This window comes from Prosopis cineraria, unplaced genomic scaffold (genome assembly GCF_029017545.1).
Source record: "Prosopis cineraria cultivar Desert tree isolate PC_DT_omini unplaced genomic scaffold, ASM2901754v1 PC6, whole genome shotgun sequence".
Lineage (NCBI taxonomy): Eukaryota > Viridiplantae > Streptophyta > Magnoliopsida > Fabales > Fabaceae > Prosopis > Prosopis cineraria.
In genome coordinates this window covers 166306-186790 of record NW_026555337.1, presented here as the reverse complement: position 1 = coordinate 186790, position 20485 = coordinate 166306, and the positions used below count along the sequence as shown (strand labels likewise).

At 32.1% G+C, this 20485-nt stretch overlaps 2 protein-coding genes across 3 annotated transcripts; one reads left to right on the top strand and one right to left on the bottom strand.

Moving 5' to 3' along the window:
• Positions 1 to 11064: 11064 nt before the first annotated feature.
• On the top strand, positions 11065 to 15121 carry LOC129313044 (formin-like protein 2). Its single transcript, XM_054955870.1, is given in 5 exon segments — positions 11065 to 12456; positions 12581 to 12783; positions 13264 to 13508; positions 14217 to 14223; positions 14226 to 15121. Coding segments are annotated over 5 exon segments (2445 nt in total). The 5' UTR covers positions 11065 to 11248; the 3' UTR covers positions 15008 to 15121.
• Positions 15122 to 15207: 86 nt separating this feature from the next.
• LOC129313045 (acyl-coenzyme A thioesterase 2, chloroplastic-like) lies at positions 15208 to 19914 on the bottom strand. 2 transcript variants are annotated; one of them, XM_054955871.1, is made up of 5 exons: positions 19264 to 19913; positions 18662 to 18839; positions 16687 to 17159; positions 16217 to 16345; positions 15208 to 15850 (listed from the first exon to the last, which is right to left on the bottom strand). In XM_054955871.1, exons 1-5 carry the CDS (start codon positions 19765 to 19767, stop codon positions 15701 to 15703), a joined length of 1434 nt encoding a protein of 477 aa, XP_054811846.1. In that variant the 5' UTR covers positions 19768 to 19913; the 3' UTR covers positions 15208 to 15700. The 2 variants fall into 2 exon arrangements, with proteins under 2 accessions (XP_054811846.1, XP_054811847.1); XM_054955872.1 differs by lacking the exon at positions 16217 to 16345 and having other exon boundaries at positions 19264 to 19914.
• Positions 19915 to 20485: the final 571 nt, after the last annotated feature.

Sequence of the window (20485 nt, the reverse complement as noted above, 5' to 3'; positions counted from 1 at the left end):
AAAAGTAATGTCCTTTATCATATTTTGCACATCTAAATTGATTTTGACTAAATCATTAAAAATATATTTAATTTTATCAAAATCAATTTCATAAAATAACTTCCAAACATAATCACATTATAATATAATCAATTGTAATTAAAATTAATCATACTAATTAATTTTTTCATAATCAATTTTATCCAAATGAAATCCAAGCTTACCGTAAATGCTGAAAAGGAAAAACTTAATTGAGACACATTTAAAAGAACTAATAAAGTACCCGTGTGATGTACAGGTTTTATACAAAAGTTGTACAATTAAGTGTCAATTTTGTAAGAAAATCTTTCTTAAAAGAATAACTTGTAGTTGACACCTTCATCCTATAAGTAATGGGTCTGTGTAGTTATTGTCTTTAATTTTACATATGCATATTAAAGCTAAGTAAATAGTAAAAAACTAAATGCATGTAGTGTGGATGGAATGGATATAATGAGAAGTGCATTAACAAAAATTCATAATTAATTAGATCAAATTATCGAAGGCTTTCTTATAAACGACATTAGTAATTATGTATGTATAGAGTGATCGTCCTCATCAAGAACTAACATTTTTAAACCTTCCTGCTTCGAACACAGGAAACAACAATGTATAGTTGGTCATGGGTAACCCAATATAGCACAAGCTCTAGCCTTAACTCTTGTTAATGGTCATTACAAAGGCCAACATAATGGAAAACTACCTCCTTCTCATAGTTAATGGTAACCTGGAATCAAATGGACACATAGTAATACACGATATACATACTTTTATCCATGTAAATGGCCTAGACATTTCTTAAGCCACAATAACATGCTTTTCCAATTCATATTATCATGGGACATGTACCATTGTACAACTCATAAACTTATCAATTTTCCACATTAAAATAGTTATTTTAACCTTATTTCATGATTCAACAGGGCTAACATTGTAATTGAATTTGAAAGTTTGTAGAGTGTAAATCATCAAGTGAATTCCTATCCCTATCATCTTTCACATTATTAGAGCTGAAGTACACAACTTCCTATCCAAGGAGTAAGGACAACATGTACTTGTTTATTTTTTCAACCATAACCATCATAGGGGCGAAGATAGCCCTATGTCTAAAATATAAAGAATTATAGATATTGTTAATCAATAATAGACTTTATTGGATTATCTGAACTATCTAGTAACAAATTAGTTGGGATCTTAGCATCCACGGATTATTCATTAACTCCAGCAATAGTCCCATCACCAATTAAGATAATCCAATAAGTAAAATTCTAAAGAGTACTAATAGATTCTTCATTATTTATTTTCATAAGTCTCATGTTTCTTGTTACCGTAAGAAGTTGATAATTTTCCCAAATGTACGAAAACAATGTCTTCTTTTGACTCACACAGAATAACATAAGGGAAGATCATCAACTAATGGGTTGCTTTAGAGTATTCTTTAAGTATATATCAAGAGCTTCAAAACAAAACTTGTGTGCCATTAGAGCCTTATTTCATACAATCAATGACATGTGAACCAGTAATTCAACTAAGTTTCTCTTTCATTTCATGCTAAATATAGTGCTTTCAGTCATAGAAAGAGAAATACAAAATTACGAGCGAGTGAGTTGTAACACACCAATTTTTTTTAAATAATTTAATTCAACTATAGTTGGGTTACAGCCACCCAACACATTTTTATATCAATAATTTTAATATAAAAAATTTTATAATTGGCTTCAACTCACACAATATAACATTTCATATAAATTTTTACCTCCCACATGCCATTAGGCTAAATCACATTTGTCCATCCTTATACTCCCAACAAGTAAACTAAATCACATTTGTGCATCCTTATACTCCTAAACTAAATCATATTTGTCCATCCTTATACTCCCAACAAGTAAAATAAATAATTTAGTCAATTTTTAACACAAGCCAGTTATTTGGCCTCATAATCATGCCATTTTAACTAATCCAAAGTAAACCAAATATTAAAATTATAGTCATCCAAAGTGTACCAAAAATAAAAATAGTTTGAAAGGCATGATTACATTTATATATTCATATAATTGTCAATAAACAAAAAGCCCTAATATTGACAATATAACACATTATAAATCATAAATCAAATACCCAAAAGAGACAGTGGATCTATGCCACTAAGCCTCTGGAACTCCTCCACGTGACACTCGTGGCTCTTCTCCTGAAAATTGTTAACCACATAATGAGACTCAAAAGTTCCAGTAACCAAAGCCAATTTATGATAGTGTATACAAACAGTTAAGTGCGTGCTTATTAAGTGAGAATTAAAAATAATATAATTCCAACAAATATAAGAAATATTACAATACATACAAACAAACCATCCTTATATCCCTCCATTAACTTCGAGCCGCAGCCCTCACTCGGTGTTAAATTACCCGGCCAAAGGTAGATTAGCCCGAGCCCTTACAAACCACCTACTGAGCTCCAATAGGGGCGTACCACGTGGCACATAAATACAGCAACAATAGCAAGTCTCCCAACATCTCCCACAATAATCAAACAAATTCATAATAATATTGCACAATTATACAATATTACAAAATTCATAATTTTCTCAATAATCACCCAATTAACATGAAGTAACACTAATCGCAAATTAAAAGCATGGTTACCTTGTGACTTTTCAATAAATTATTCCTTACAAATTTCTCTCCCACCACAATCTTCACCAATCATACAATCTACAAATAAGATATTATTTATAAGTATTAGTTTCAATTTTTGAAACTAATAAAATAATTCTAATAATAGAATTAAAAATATAATATAATTCCTAATCTCAATATTAATACAAATATAAAATTAATACTATTAAGTAAAATTTTTACTCCTCTTTTAGTCATCAATAAACATTAATAATCTAAAAATCAACTTCTAAACTAATTTTTATTATCAATTTTATTTTATTTTATAAATTCACACCTAAAATACCCAAAAATTAAAAATTGAGTCTCTAGCTTAGAATCATAATCCTATAGTCATAATAATTCATTTTTCATCCCAAATAATCATCTAAACCTCAATAAATCAACATATATTTTCAGATCTAGTTTAGAATTTGATCCATAAGTCACAAATTCAAAGATCATCAACAAATTTATACTCTAAAACATTTATTATACTACTAACAACCTCATAAACCATATTTATTCAACATAAATTCATCCCTCTTCTAGATCCTAAATTTTCTACCACCACAAAATCAGAAACCAAAGAGGAAGGATGACTAAGAAATTTTTTTAGAACACTTACTTAGTCTTGAAAAGCTTAAAATCACACCCTAAATATTCTATTAAAAACTCTTACCTTAAAACCCAGCATCGACGAACTTGGCTCACAGACGCTCTCTCTGCCTCAGCTCGCGCACAGGGAAGAATGAAGAAATGAAGAAGTGAAGAAAGAAGGAAGGAGGTGGGTTTTTATAAAAAAATTCAGTGGGTCCCACATTCTTTTTTATTATTTCTTCTTTCCTCTCTCTTCTTCTCCTTTTTTTTATTATTTTATACGCATGATTGCACGGAGAGCGCCGAAAGGGGAAACCACTTCTTCTTCTTCTTCTTCTTCTTCTTTTTAATACCTTTTTTTATAATAATAATAATTTAATAATATTTTTTATTTATTATTATTATTATTATTTTTAATTTTAATTTAGAATTATATCCTAAGTTAGATTTAATAATCATCTCCTACTAATTTATTTACCTCTAAATATTCTTCAAAATTTCTATTAACTCAAATTAACTATTAGAATCTAAATTGGGATGTTACATGAGTTGTTTGTCTTCCTAGGAGCAATAGAGAAACTATCTTGTTTGATGCTACATTAAGAACTAGTTTATTTACCTTTAAATGTTAATGAAGCATAATGTTTTCTTCAAACATACGTCTTCCTAATACTAACACCTTTATCAAATTCAATGGCATCAATTATTTTGTCATAAATTTTCTGTTGCTTGAAAGTTAGGCTCTGTAGCAATCTTATCAAATCAACATACAACACAACTCCTATCATAATTTAATTCATTTTTTATTAATCTGTTTCCAGTGGCATCCAAACTTGATGTGTTAGGTAAAGGCTTAGGCTCATAATCTTTGAAATTTTATCAATTTCAATGGCATCAATTATTTTATCGTAAATTTTCTTTTGCTCAGAAGTTAGGCTCTACAACAATCTTGCCAATTCCACATACAACGTGACTTCTATTATAATTTAATTCATTTCTTATTAATCCATTCCCATTGGCATCCAAACTTGATATGTTAGGTAAGTGGCATAGGCTTGTAATCTTTGAGACTTTTCTTATTAAATTGTAGTATTTTTCTTAATTTCAATTAGAGTTAGTAATATGAGATGAAACTTTGAGCCCAACCTTGCCAAAAAGTGATGGGTTGGGTTGCATAATCTAGGCTTAGTGACTAGCTCACATCATTTAACTTGAGCTTACCAACCTACAAGCAAACCTACTTATAATTTTTTTATTTTAAATTTTTTATTATTTAATAATTATTCATTCCTTCCTCATCCAATGTTATTCTTCATTTTGTTCCAGCATCTTTGTCCTTCCATTTTTACTATTAATATGTACGTATATTATTGTTTTCCAAAATGAAAGTCCAAGATCCAGAAAAGAAAACATGTACATGTTTTTATTGAGTTTGAAAATTTTATTATTAAATTGTTTTCAACCACCACTTGTATATTCCATCCTTCGCACAGAACTTTCATTTTCATAATATTTATCAATTGCAGCAATATCATGTGGAAAGATTTGAGAAGAGAAAGAAATTTTATTAATTTTTCTTCTCCTTTCTCATCCTATTTTTAGTTGTTTAACTATTTTTTTATTTCTTACTCAAAGATAATAAAAATTTATTATTATTATTATCAATGATGTTAAAGATAATAAAAATAATTTTAAAAAATATTTTAAAATACTATTTTTAAGCAAGCATTAATATAATGATTTTTTTAAAAAAGTATTTGATAGGTCAATGGGCTAGGTTGAAGAAATCACAACACACCAGAGAGTGCCTTTTTAACCTATACCTGCCAACTCATAATTTACAAGTTTGCTCACTTTTTCAGCTCTATTATTAATAAAAAGTTGCACAAATACGCCTTGTAGCCCTTGTTTAATTGTAGTAATGTGAAAAACAATTTAAATTAATTTGATTAAATATATAAATAAAAAAATTATATCTTATAACAATTACTTTTTGAATAAGCATGTGTTTTTATTGTATGGTATTTAGCTATATAATGAAGAAATAATATGGTTAAAATTTTTTATTTAGATTGTATACTTTAAATGTAGACAAGGGATTAAAATCTAGCCAAGAACCATATTTATATTTTCTTATATTCAAATTCAAATTAATATGAAAATATTATATGTTATACTCATTTAATTTTTGAATAACTAAAATGTATATAATCTAATTATAAAATTATTAAATAACATGTTGCAAAAAAATTAGTTGTTTTGCAAAATTTATAAATGCGGATGGAATTAAAATTTAAGATGTAAAATAATTAGCTAAATCTCATAATATTTTTTAGTAAGTATGCTTTATTATATTCAAATTCAAGTGAGATTTGGATTATGGAGGATCAAGAAAATTTTAAAAAATAGTTCTCAAATTCTTAATTGTTATATGAATTTGTGTAATTAGTTTTAATATTTTAAAAATGTGTCCTTTTAACATACTTCAAAAACGAAATGCTTGAAATTAGATTTAATGCTATAAGGATTTTTGATTAAAAAAATTATTTTTTAGTTATGTTTTTTTATTTGTCTTATTCATTATTAAATTTCTATTAACACATTGCTTCCCTTAGAAGTTTATACAAACTCATGATTCTCACAATTTTTATTTGGAATAAAATAGTAACTAATACATGGAAGAAAAATTCAAATTAAGTTGACAATTTTATCTAATCATTATATATTAATTTTTTAACAGGTCTAACATTCAAAATTTAAATCCTAAAATTTTTTTATTGTTGAATACATTATGTTAGTAACCCAAAACTATAGAATATATTGACCGATATTAATAACATGTCCTACTCAAATTACAATATTTTCAAACTTTCAAATGCTTCTAGAAAATATGATTAATTTGGAAAAATCATTTTGCCAAGGAGATGTGATTGTGATAATTTTTTCTACATAACAGCTTATAGTTTTTATTTTAATTAAAAATTACTTATATTGTAAAATAATTAGTTGTCATCAGAATGTAACCAATCCAACCCAATTAGATGCTATTATTAAAAAATTTATTAAAACAATAATTAAATTTAAAAATAGTATATTGTTAGATCTGAAAGCACATAATCAAATTATACAAATAAAAGATTCAAAATATTCACAAAAATCTTAATTGGTTACATGATATATTTAGCTTTTAATCTTAATCTTAATATTTATAACATTTTAATTGGTTATAATTATGTAAAACAAATACTTAGATTGATATATTTTGACATTATTAATATGTTAGTATTATTTTTGAATAATATAATCCTCAAATCAATTTAGAAGCAATTACTAAACATAACTCTTGAAGGAAGTAATCCAGTAAGAGTAAGAAAACTAACCCTACTTTTATATATAATTAGTATGCGGCCGTGCGATGTATGGAGTGTGAAAAAATAAAAAAAATTAAATAAATAATAATAGTTAATAATTATTCATAATATAAGATGTTATTTGGTGAAAATAAATTCTTTAGTGCTAGCTATTGACACTTAAAAAGCACAAGCTAATTTCAAATTAAAATTTATAAATATCACAATAATTTTTCTCATTAAATTTTAAATTAATTTTTTTTGATTCACATGATATTTTTTGGTATACTTTTTGTAATTGTAATTATGATACAATTAAGATCAATTAAATTTAAAGCTATCTTTAAAATAAGTTTGAAAATGATAAGCTAATAATTAATCTTGTATTGATTTTACAAAAATGAAAATGGTGTAGATTTGTTTTTCACTAAATTTTATGAATGATTAGTATATTTTATTTTTTTTAAACATAACTTGCTATAAAAAGGAATGAATATAAAGAACAAAAGATCACGGTTGTCAAAAAATAATTTAGAAATCTTGAATCTTTACTAATTTAAATATATTCAACTATTTTTATATGTTCTATATTAATTTATTATTTTATTTTTAATATTAGCTTTACTTCTTATGATACATCAGACAATTAAGAACAAAAGAGTCGATTACTTAATATATCTAAAATCACATACCATGGTAAGAAATGCCAAATGTCATCCAGAGTCAAATTATACTCACACAATATGAAGCATGTAAAATATATTTCCTTCAAAACATTACATTCTTTTCACCTGTATATATAATAAAAATTGTTAAATGACATTCAATAGCAAAAATAAAAAGGACATCACCTAATTTCCTCACACTTGTTTTGAAAATTAAATAATCACAATAATTTAGCCATAGAAATATACAAAAGAGAAGAATATTATAATGTATTTAATCAAAAAATTTGGAATAAGGTAGTTTTATTTATTTTTAAATATTAAAAAATAAATAAAGCAAAATAGAATTAGGGACACGTGTCATCATTGTTAGGTATTGCTTGAGTGTATAATTTTCTTATTATTTTTGAATTAGAAATTTGAAATTATAAATAAATAAGTTAATGAAAAGTTGGGATAATGTAGAAATATTTGGACAATGAAGTAGTTTTATTTATTTTTTAAAATTGAAAAATGAATGAAGAAAATTAGAATTAATAGCACTGTTGGATGCTGATTGTAGTATATAATTTCTTTATTATTTTTAAATTAGAAACTTGAAAGTGTAAATAAATAAGTTTATGGAAAATTATGATAATTTTTTCATTAATTTTAAAATTATAATTTTGAATTTTATGTATTATTTGAAATTATATTTTTAAAATTATGAATGTGTAAATGAAAAGTTGAGATAATGGAGAGATATTTGGAGATAAGATAGTTTTATTTATTTTAAAAATTTAAAATTAAAAAATAAATAAAGTAAAACAAAGTCAGCGACACATGTCGTCGTCATATGTTATTTGTAGTTCTACTTTTTTAAAAAATTGAGATAATGAGGTAATGCTTGAAGGAAAGATAGTTTTTATTTATTTTTACAAATTAAAAAAATAGAGTAAAACAAAATTAGGAACATGTGATTTCATTAAATGCTATTTGCGGTTATACTTTTTTAAGAAATTGAGATAATGTAGAGATATTTAAGGGTAAGGTAGTTTTTTTTCTTTTAAATTTAAAAAAATAAATAAAATAAAATAAAATCAAGGACACATGTCATCATTGAATGTTACTTACGGTTCTACTTATATATATAGATTTATTAGTGTAATTATTTTAATATAATCAATGATTAAATAGTCAAAAAATCTTGAAACTTTTTTTCTAAGGATACTTGGCATCCTAAAAGTTTTTTGGAGCATTTTTGCTTTGTAAACTTAAAAAATAGGGCATTTTTGCCCCACTGATAAAAATCCTTAATGTTGATCGTTAAGTGAAGTTTGACTAGTGTATTTTATGATTTTTCCCTCCTTCATTTATATATTTTTCAATATTCATTTTAATTCATTGAAAGAAGGAAAGTTAAAAATTTTACTAAAGAATGAAATCAGAGACTAAGCATAGAAAAAAAGAGAAAAAAATAAAAAAATATCCTTGATCAAATTTTAGTTAACGGTCAACGTTAAAAATTTTTAATGGTGGGACAAAAATGCTCTATTTTTTAGATTTTCAAGGAAAAAATCTTCTAAAAAAATTTAGGATGCCAAGCATCCTAAAAAAAAAAGTTTTGAGCTTTTTTGCCTTCTAACCCTATAATCAAAGTTCAATTTTTATTTAAATTAACATTAATGTAGAAATTTGATAATTTGTTAATTTTAATATATACTTATTTTAACATTTATTCAATTAAACTGTAATTATAATCTTAATTTTTTTAAATGACTTCTAAGTATTATTTTCATTATTCCCAAAATATTTTTTAGTATTATATTTTAAATTTCTACACATGAGATGTAATTTTACAAATTTAAGGGTTAATATACAATTTGAATCCTGAACTATAGATTCAGGGGAGATTTGAATCTTAAATTTTTAAAAAGTATATTATGAACCCTAAATAATTAAAATTGGAGAGAATCACAAGTAAGGATCTTATAAAAATATTAATGTTAAATTAAGAACTTTAGTATCGAAACATGCTAAAAGAAGTGCTGAAATTTGAGAACGTTAGTATTAAAAAAATTCTTATTTAACATTAATATTCTCACATGGTCCTTATTTGTCATTCTCCCTTAACGTTGGGGTATTTTCATTCTCATTGTTAAATTTGAACAAATGTCCATCAAATTGAGGTTTAATGTAAAATTTTCATTAAATTCTACTGTCCCTCTCTCCCATACCCTATTTGAGAAAAATTGCACATTAAATCCCATACTAACGCACATTTGTTTAAATTTAACAGTGAAAGCAAAATTACCCTCACTTTAATTATTTAAAGTTTAGAATGTGTTTTTTAAAAAATTTAAGGTTTAAATTTTCCTTGAACCTATAGTTTAAGGTTTAAATTTTCCTTGAACCTAATATTAACATGAATTTAAAAAATGAACTAATCAATTCAACCAGTTGAACTGAGTGACTCAAAAAAAAAAAAATCAAACTTTTAAAATCGGTCAAAAACCTATCAAACACATCAAAAACCGGTAAAACTGAAAAAATCAAAACCGATTCATACTGCAAACCGGACAAAGAAAACAAAATGCAAGACAAAAAACCAAAATTCTTGTTTGCTACACAAATGAGCCCAGAGCTGTAATTTTTCAAACCTCAGGCACATGTTGCATGCAGTGCGTTAGGACCCACGGCCCTTTAATATAGAAATTGCTCCTCCACTCTCTTCTTTGGTTGTTCGACGTGGGACTTCGGTACAGGAGCAGTAATACTAATTTGTATGTAAAAGAATGCTTTTTTTTTAATTATCGTTAATGTTTATTAATTATTTTACTTAATCGTTAAATTATTTTTATAATATAAATACAAATCTTTAATTTTTATACTTCTAATTATTTATCTATAATTTTATATAGTGTTTATCTCGTAAATTTAGCTCTTTCATTTTTAAATGTTTCTCATCAATATTATACACTAATAAAATGAGTTTTCATTTAAAAAAAAGAAAAACTTTATTAAATATCATTTTATAAATTTAATCTTATACGTTACTTATAATGTAATATTTAATATATAAACATGTAAACATAATAATTTAATCATAAACGGTTCGATAACGGTTTAATCATGATCCAATTATTGACCCTTAAATTAATGACTTATCCAGGTCAACGACTAGTCAAAGTTTTAAAACCTTATATATTAACCCTAAATTTAATACTAATTTCTTATAATTTTGGTATTGATATTGTTTAAAAATAATTGTAATATTAGTTTTTGATAATCTTCAACCAATATTTTTTATTTTCAACAGTCTTTTCCGTATATATAATTTATAAACATTTTTTTGTTTCAAATGCATGATTGAGCTACGTGGTTTTTTGATGAATTAATAAAAATGTTATTGTCTGTCTTAGATGGGAGTAAAGTGTCATTTCGCCGCTACAATTGGGTTGGGTTCACTTTCAGCTCCACGATGACAGGGCACCGGCACACAGTGTAAACAGCTCAGCTCATCTTCATCCCTGCCGATGTCGTTGTCACCGTCAAAATCAAGATTTTAACGTCTCTGATCTATCACACCATCACCTACACTCTCTCCTTGAGTGCCCTAAGTCTAATAAAAACATCATTTGGTTATATAGCGCGCGCGAGCGCATATATGTCATATGATATGGACATGCATGCATGAGCACACATTATTACAACATTTGTGCCCAATGATCTTATCGAAAACAATTGAATGATCTCGTAATGCATCGACTACTAGCAGTCGTACAATTAGTTAGCTCCAGAGAATAGAAACTGGGGGGGGGGGGAATCAAAAAATAGAGTGAGAACTTGAACTACCATTCTTATGGTTCCTACTGTTCCGTTCTCGTCGCACCCACCAACCATTGGTTTGCCTGGATTTGTGTCTGTGCAGAAACACATTTGAGCTCCATAGCTCCCCAGTGTCTGGTAATGCAATATCACCATGCCCACAGCTCACGACAACATTCTCTGTCTCCTCTCCCTTCTCTTCTCCCTCACAGTCACGCCCACTCTGTCTTCCTCCGCCGCTCGCCGGCTCCTCCATCAACCATTTTTCCCCAAGGATTCCATCCCTCCCGGCAAGATTCCCTTTTCGTCTCCTTCGTCCCCCTCTCCAACTCCAAGCCCAACACCCAAGGCTTTTTTCCCTTCTTACAATTCCCCACCAATCCCTCCTCCTCACCCTGCTCTCACCACATTTCCAGCTAACATCTCCTCCCTTCTCTTCCCCCGACCCTCTTCCCTCCACCGGCCCCCCGTCATCGCCATCGCTATCTCTGTCTCCCTGCTCTCCGCAGCTCTTGTCGCCCTTCTTGTCTTCTTCATTTACTACTGTAAATACACCACTGCCAACAAGGCTTCAAGATCTGACAGTCTCCGATTATACCCCCCGAACACTCTGACTTTCGATGCTATTGGTAGTCATAAGCCTCGCTCAGCATCAGGCCACAGCGCTGGCACCAGCTCGGAATTTCTCTATCTGGACAATGTGTTAAATTCACGAGAAGCTTGTGCTACAAGTGCTATGTATTCTGGCAACGGTAGGCTGAGTATGGGCAATTCTACCTCACCATATCGAAGACTGAGGTCGCCCGAACTCAAACCGCTTCCGCCATTGCCGCGTGACAGAAACAGGGGGAATTGCGAAGATGATGAAGAAGAGGAGTTCTTCTCTCCAAAAGGGTCTTTAGGCCGCAGACTGAGTCCTGTGCGTACTGGGTCAGGGAGAGTGCTTCGGTTGGGAATGGATAAACTTGGGTTTGGGAGTACAAGCTTCGATTCAAGAACACCTTCTCCCCCTTGCTCAAATTCTGCATCGCTCACTTCTTCCCCTTGTTTGAATTTGAGTCGTAGGCATTCTTTGGAGCTTCAGCGCCCCATGACATCCTCCTCACCGTCTTCACCGGAGATTAACTGGAATTTTCCAGTCTCAGAACAGAGGGATAATTCTGAGGCCACAATTGAGGTAAATGTTCCGATCAAGAAGCCCCCATATCCTCCGCCGCTTCCGCCTCCACGCTTTTGGGAAGCATCTCCGAATGACAATGCGGAGGCTCGAAAGCCAAAGTTGAAACCTTTACACTGTGAAAAAGTCAGGGCCAGCTCGGATCGGGCCATGGTTTGGGATCAGTTAAAACCGTGTTCTTTCCAGTAAGAGGAACGCGATCACTTCACTTATCCTTCTATTTGCAACCACCCCGTCTTTTCTTGTTCTTGTCCTCTTTTTTGGTCTTTATTTTTCTTTTGAAGCCAAATGATTTTCACTGAGGTGCAGATTGAACGAGGAAATGATAGAGACGCTTTTTATGGTGAATAACACCTCAAACTTCACTCTTAGAGATAATGCCGGGCGTCAAAACGTTGCTTCTCCCCCCTTGGAATACAGGTTGCTTGACCCTAAGAAGTCTCACAACATCTCCATTTTGCTGAGGGCACTCAATGTGACTATTGATGACGTATGCGATGCCCTCAAGGAGGGTAAGAATCCTTTTTGTCTCACATGTTCACTTAATGCTGTTCTCCACTGCATTTCAATGAGTGACTTTCTCTCTAGGGCCTTTGTTTCGCCTTTTCACTTAAAGTTCTAAACTTAAATTTGAGTGCCCTCTCGCTGCTGGAGACACGATTTCACCGGATAACTTGTTAGTGCTCGACGTTTTGCTCTCTCACTTTATGCCGTGCAGGCGTGCTCTTCTCTTGTGGTCTCCAACTACTGCCCCTATGTTTATAGCTGATCTCATCTTCGTAAAATTGTTGGTCTTGCCGCCATATCAAACTCCTCTCTTGAGCCGTAACGTGCTCATATCATTAATCATCTCGTGTGTGTCTTATACAGCAATTTATAGCCTTGTAAACCTATTTGTGTTTCTGCTTCTTTCTCTCCGTCAGACGCGCTTATTGGATTTCACTTGGTTTCTATGTCAGTGACATATTACAACTTCCTCTTCCTGATAATAGGCAATTGGGATATGTTGGGAACAGAACTTCTAGAAAGTTTGTTAAAGATGGCTCCAACCAAAGATGAAGAATGTAAGCTGAAGGAGTTCAAAGATGAATCAGCCTCCAAGCTTGCTCCTGCTGAGAAATTTCTTAAAATCGTGCTTGATATTCCTTTTGCATTTAACAGAGTTGACGCAATGCTTTACATTGCCAACTTCGATTCCGAATCAGAATACCTTAGGAAGTCCTTTGAGACTTTGGAGGTAAATATTATTTCCCCATTTATTTCTCTCTGGATTAACAGTGAATATGAAGTCGAAACAGTTCCCTTTCTGCATTTCCACAGAGAAAAATTATTGCAAGTTTTTTTTTGTCCCACAATATTTTATGACAACTATGTTCATAGATAAAAATCCAATTAAGGTGGAATGGATTTAAATCGATGTAACTGCTGCATAGATTGGTTTGTCAATTCTTTTTTTCTGTTCAAGTGGATCAGTTGTGATGAAGAAGATGAGCTTCAACTGAATGGTCATTTATTTATTTTGGTGCTTGATGGGCTAAAGCTGACCATATTTTCACTAGTCTGGTCTTAAAAAAACAAGTGCGTAGCTAGCTGAAAATGTTTAAGCAAAATAGCAAATTATGCTTTATTGGTTCAGACAAGGAAAATTGTTCGGCTAATTTTCTGTGCAAGTGTTTGACAACGCAATCAGTTATTTTGGAATAGTGTGTGTGAGCATAATCTTTGGCAACCATTGGGGTCAGATAAGTAAAGCTTCAATCGTCAAATAAAAGCTGGAAAATCATTTTCCAACACTCAAGCAGATAGAGTGCGCCAGTAATGTTCTTATTGATTAAATATAACCAATCCCTTCCACAACCAATTCCATGTGGTCACTGGTCTGCAGGTTGCATTTTGCACTGTAATAGAAGTTCCTGCAGGTCTCTTATTTCATCCTTTTCCACAGGTGGCTTGTGGGAACTAAGGAATAGCAGAATGTTTTTGAACCTCCTTGAAGCAGTGCTAAGAACTGGCAATCGCTTGAACGTTGGCACCAATCGTGGTGATGCATATGCATTCAAGCTGGACACTCTTCTGAAGCTTGTTGATGTTAAAGGGGCTGATGGAAAGACTACTTTGTTGCATTTTGTTGTGCAGGAAATGGTCAGAATTGAAGGTTCTCGGATATCTGGTGCTTCTAACAATCACCAAACTGCTGAAAAGATCCTCCAGTCTACACTCCAGGATGAAGTTGAATTTAGGAAACTTGGACTCCAAGTTGTTTCAGGTTTGAGTGGGGAGCTCTGCAATGTAAAAAAAGCAGCTGCAATGGATTCAGATATGCTTAGCAGTGATGTCTCTAAGCTTGCCAGAGGGATTGCAACAGTTGCGGAGGTTATAAAATTGAATGGAGAGTCACCATCGAGAGAAATTAGCCAAAAATTTTCGGAGGCAATGAAAGGTTTCTTGAAGAAGGGAGAGAAGGAAATTGTTTCGATTCAGGCCCAAGAGAAGAATGCTTTCTCTTCAGTGAAGAAGCTAACGGAGTATTTCCATGGAAATTCTTCCAAGGAAGGAGCTCATCCGTTTAGGATTTTTATGGTCGTGAGGGATTTCCTCTCATTACTTGATCGCGTGTGCAAGGAAGTTGGAAAGGTAAACGAGAGAACTTTAGTAGGTTTCCTTCAATACTCAGAGCCTTCAAATCCCTTCCTGCTACAAATTTTCCCTGAGATTGTTGGTTCCTTGGATGATTAAAGCTCCTCTTGCTTATCATAGCAATGGGTTGTTTTCACCGCCGTGTGTAATAAGCTTATTCATTACAATTTCCCTTCATCAGTAGTTCAGTACTAAAATTATGAATGCCCGCCATCTGGAATTTTTAGTTTGTTCTCATGTATAATTTAAATACGCGAGGTGCGTGGTTGCAACGGCCAAATGAAAGAATCAGTGCAAAATTGTCCCCCAAAATTCACATTATTAATAAAATAATATCCCAAGGACAACGGCCAAATGAAAGAATCAGTGCGAGAGTGTAACTATTGTCCTTATCTGTAAGTACAAATGTATTAAATATCATGAAATGGACAATTTCTAGCAGACTTCAGGAGCTTACATATAACTTGCTCCTGCAACCTAGATAACAGAAAATGAAACGTTGCAGTTAAACACTCAGTTGCAGATGGTCTCCAGTTGACCCTGATTGCTTTGGCCACTAGATTACGTTCAAGCGGCCCCGTGCATTATTCTTCAACTAAGCTTTTACACCTTTTTTAGTTTACCCCGCAAACCGAAACCAGTGGTGCTTGAAATTCAAATACATGTATAGATCTTTGATCTTGTCAATTCCAACCATGACTGATTGTTTGTCCTCTAGTCCAACAGGTAAGTGGATCACATTTTTGTTTTCTCAAAAATATTACTGCTCTGACCCTGGTGAAAATCTACTGATTAACTACTGAACTTGGAGTCTTCAGCATCCATGCGTTCCAGCACCTTAATTGCTTCCTCTTCTGTGGCCGGAACAACCTGCCGAATCCTCAAACCGCCTTTCATGGCTTCCGGATTCACAGCAAAGGCCAGGTAGAATCTGTTGGATACCTGTTTGACGAGAAACAGAATAAACTCATTGAGTATGTGAGTTCGATGTAGTGGAGACGTGTTGAACTCAATATTGTAAAATAGCAAGGGAGAAAGAATAGAAAAGCAAACTCAGATAGTAATTTATTTTTGTATTCTATTAACCAAATATATATACACATATATTATGTTATCTTAACCATCTTGATTTATTAAATAATACTGTGCAGGGTAGGATTTTACAGGCAACAAGGCCCGTCGCTTTCTGCCTTTTTTTTTTTTTGGGGCGCTCTTTTAATATTAATAACTCTCATATTTTTTTTATTTATATTTTTGTTAAATACTTCACCTAGAGTTAATTAAAAAAATTTGATGCCAGTATTTCACCTCACTGGTCCGGAGCTCAGGCTTTGTAACATGCGCAACAACTTCAACATTCACCCGAGGTTCAGTCAGGTTTTCATGTTCTGTGTACAGAACACATGACTTGAGACGAAGAAAATTTCCAACATCTACCTGCATCGCCAAGTTGTCATCTATTTTATGTTTATAATTGCGGAGACGAAGCAGAGAACCATGTATATATATATATAGCCAAGCAAATTTATTTGTTAAAGCAAGCACATACAGCAAAATATATGACAATATAAGCATTTTAGTTTCACCCGTTTCATAATCGAAGTAAAAGCCATGCCACAGAACACTGAGAAGGTTTACTAAAAAAATGTACTGCAGATGCACTTTTCAGAATCAAGGGGTAGAGTATAACCAGAATCCTGTGCGAAAAAAAATACAGTACAATATAATTGGAACAAAAAGCGTCTTTAGTCTAGGCCATTCACAAGGTATAAACTTACAGGTTTAAAGAAATCAACATGGTCAACTTCTAAGAAATGCGGTGCCGCACCAGCAAAGACATAAGCTGTTGAAAAAGCAAGTTCAAATGCCCTTCTCATCAAAAATCCTCCAAAAATACGACCATGGATGTTTCGTTGCTGTGGCTGGCAGATAAAAGAGTTTTCTAGGCAAGTATCCTTCATCAGGATGCTATCTCTGTTAGCCAATGCTGGCATGTCACTGAAAATACGCCCTTCAGCCAATAGTGCACTCAGCCTGGCAGTGTCTCCATCCTGAACATGTTTATATTCTGCGTCTGCCCTCTTCAGTTTCCTCAGTCTGTTCCTCTGTTCTGCTTCTTCCCAGAGAAACCTTTCTTGCTCAGTTTCAGGCAAGATCTGGTTAATTAAGGCTGACTTTCCACTGGCGGAGTCACGGGCCACAAATGTGAAGTTGGCTATAAGAGCTTGTGTGTCTGAGGTACCAGCATTCCCTGCCAACATTTCAATTTCAGGCACAACGAACAATCAGCAGTCACACAGATGTTATTCCGAAACTGTTGCAGATTTAAAAGACAACATCTAAAATTATAATTTTATATAAAACCATAGCATGATAAAAATATAAACAATTAATGTGCCTTCGTTCATCTTTATTTGTTTATTATTTTTAAAATAAAGTTAATAAAAACTTTGTCAGAAAAGCAAAGCAAAGCAAAGGAAAAAAATCGCTGGCAAATTTAGGATGTACAACATGCAATATACTAAGATGACAACATACCATACCATACATGGATGTGAGCATGCTTCAGTTTTAAACTGCAAACTCATCTAGCTATCATTGGAGCGACTTTTTTAATAGGGGAAATTGCCATAAAATTCCTCCTCGGGAGGGAAATTGTTTAGAGTGACCAAGACAAATTTAAGGACCAAATGCACTCTAGACCTATCACTTTGCATGCCACACTTATGAACTTGCACACCAAGCCTATAAGTTTACACCTCAAGCCTATCACCTTGTCCCTTGCACACCAAGCCTATCACCTCACACCTTGCACACCAAGCTATCACCTTGCATACCAAGCCTATGATCTTGCACCATAAAGTTACACGTTAGCCTTTGAAAATGCCATGTAATTTACATACTTATAGTCTAAACAAACCGTTATCCACATTGTTATTTTCTTGTAAACTGTCACTTTCCAGATAATAGGTTGTATTTTCATGAAATTTGCACCTTATGATGTGGAAGGTAAATAGGCTTGGTGTGTAAGGTCATAGGCTTGTGGTGCAAGGTGATAAGTTTGGGATGCTAGGTCAAAGGCTTGGTATGCAAGGTGATAGGATCGGTCTACAAGGTGCAAGGTGATCAGGCTTGGAGTGCAAGATAATACATTGGAGTGTAAGTTGATAGGTCTGCTGCGCATTTGGTCCCTCGAAACAATTTCCTTCCCAATGAGGGATTTTATGGAAATTTTCCATTTTTTATACCCACAATGTATTGGCGCCCTACTTAGTTGACATTGTCATGAACAATCAGAATATCTGACGTACCAATTTTAATGCCAGATATGCAAGGTACCGCTGCATTATGGGTACAATAGAACTTTCCCTATAGTATCAAACAGCTCAGTAGTTTTCAAAGCATTAACAAAGACTACATATGTAAAGATATTATTAAAGAAAATTCGTAATACGAATTACATATGTATTAACATTAACATCTCATCTGTCTCATAGTATGTAGTTACGGACTTGAACAATCAAAAGCATCATAGGGGGAAAATCACATCCCAAAATGTATTTACAATGGCCAAAGGAACTCATAGCATGTAGTTACGGACTTGAACGATCAAAAGCATCACAGGGGGGAAATCGCATCTCAAAATGTATTTACAATGGCTAAAGGAAGCAGCATTATTTTTGTATTGAACTAGTAATCCTTCGGCCAAAAAGAAAAAAAGAAAAGACACAAGAACTAGTAATCCTATAGCACCTTGTGTTGACTGAGTGAGTTCCAGTTGTATCTCCATTGATGACCGGCCAACCCATGTAACAGCACCGCCTATAGTCAAATCATTGTCAACAAGAATTGGTTTCTTTAAAACCATTTTGTCAACGGAAGCAGTAACCAATATAAGCGGTCTTGTTGTGCCATCTTCATTGCAAGAGTGCTGTTCAAAAGAGAAGTGATCAACTTTTAAATGGCTGTTTCATTCAACGTTGGAACGACGCAGAGGAGAAACTGGGTTTTTTTTTTTTTTAAATAATCTTGAATTGCTTCACGATACTGTCCATTATAATCATGAATAAAGTAAATTGATGATTTTTGATCACAGCTGCCAAAAGGGAAATTGGACATAAGCATTAGGAGGGAAAAGGCTTGAGGCATAAGTGTCCTTGCATTAACTTGAAGGAAATGCAAGTCAAACAACTGGAGAGATGAAAGCCTGCGCGAAGGATTTGTTGGTCTTATACGCTAAAAGGTACCTTTTTGACGGAAGGTCATAAAAAAAAAAAATTGAAGTGAGCAAGTTAAAAGAAAACAATAAGGACCTGCCAAATTTGCCATAAAATTGCCGTAATATGAAATCACACCTTAAATGCAATGGTTCCAGCTAGAGCATCAAGGTCCTCGACCAACTTCCCCATCCTAATTTGATTCCAAGGGTTCCTATACTGCTCTCTGAGTACATAGTCAGAAGCGAAGTCGTAAAAAATACTCGTCCTGCTGCGGGAAGGTGTTTTGGAAATGAGTTGCGATTGTGAAGGCACATAAGCGTGCTTTTCGAAGATAGTGGATCTTGCTTCCCACAGAGCCTGTGTGGCAGGTGAATGGTAAATGCCTGGCCATAAACTAATGGGTTTGCGGTTAGATGAGCTTGCATTAATAACAGGCAGAGATGGTTTGGGGTTTATGGAATCAGAATCAGAAGGTTTAGAATTTGAAAAGGGGCCAGCAATTGCATGTAAAAGAGAATCTTTGAAGGAAATATTTCTGAAAAAGGTTTTCAACCGATTCCACGAAGGTGCGTTGGCAGTGGAAAAGAAGAACGAGGATCTGAGAAGTTCCCTTCTCATTCTGACTCTCGGAGATTGCATGGCATCGATCCAAGAACGGCGTTAACACAGAATGGAGGAAATGCTTTGAGTGGGGTGAATACTAATGTGAATCCGTAACGAGGGAATTATACGGATCTTGGAAAGTTGGTGCTCTCCTTCCCCGCCCCAGGCATGGATTTGCCGGGAAATTGGGGGTGGGGTACTTGTTACTTTAGATTTTTCATTTTAAAATTACTATTATTATTTTATAAATCTAAATTCCTTTTGAGAATGTTCTATTGAAATTTTAATTTTAATTATTAAATTATTTATATAAAATATTTAATAATAAAAATAATAAAAAATATGTATAATTTTTTTAAATTCAGATTTTAATTAATTTTTGTAAAATAATAACCAATATTTTATATTATAACCCATAAAGAAAATATTTCTCTTGACATTTTCAAGTCACTAACTCTTGAACCCCTCATAAAATGATCCCACCCACCTATTATCGTCTTACTGTGGAGACCAATTTTGCTATCCCCTTTAATCCTATTTATAAAATATTTTTTAAAAATAATTTTTAATTTAAAATACAAGATATCTTATAATGATTAAATTATTTTTTCAATTTTGCTCCTTCTTGATTAACATAAAAATATTTAATATAATTATATTATTATTTAAAATTAAAGGAAAAAATAAAAATACATATAACTTTTTTATGATACTAAAAAAAATTTACCTTTTTTAATTTACATAAAACGGTTGA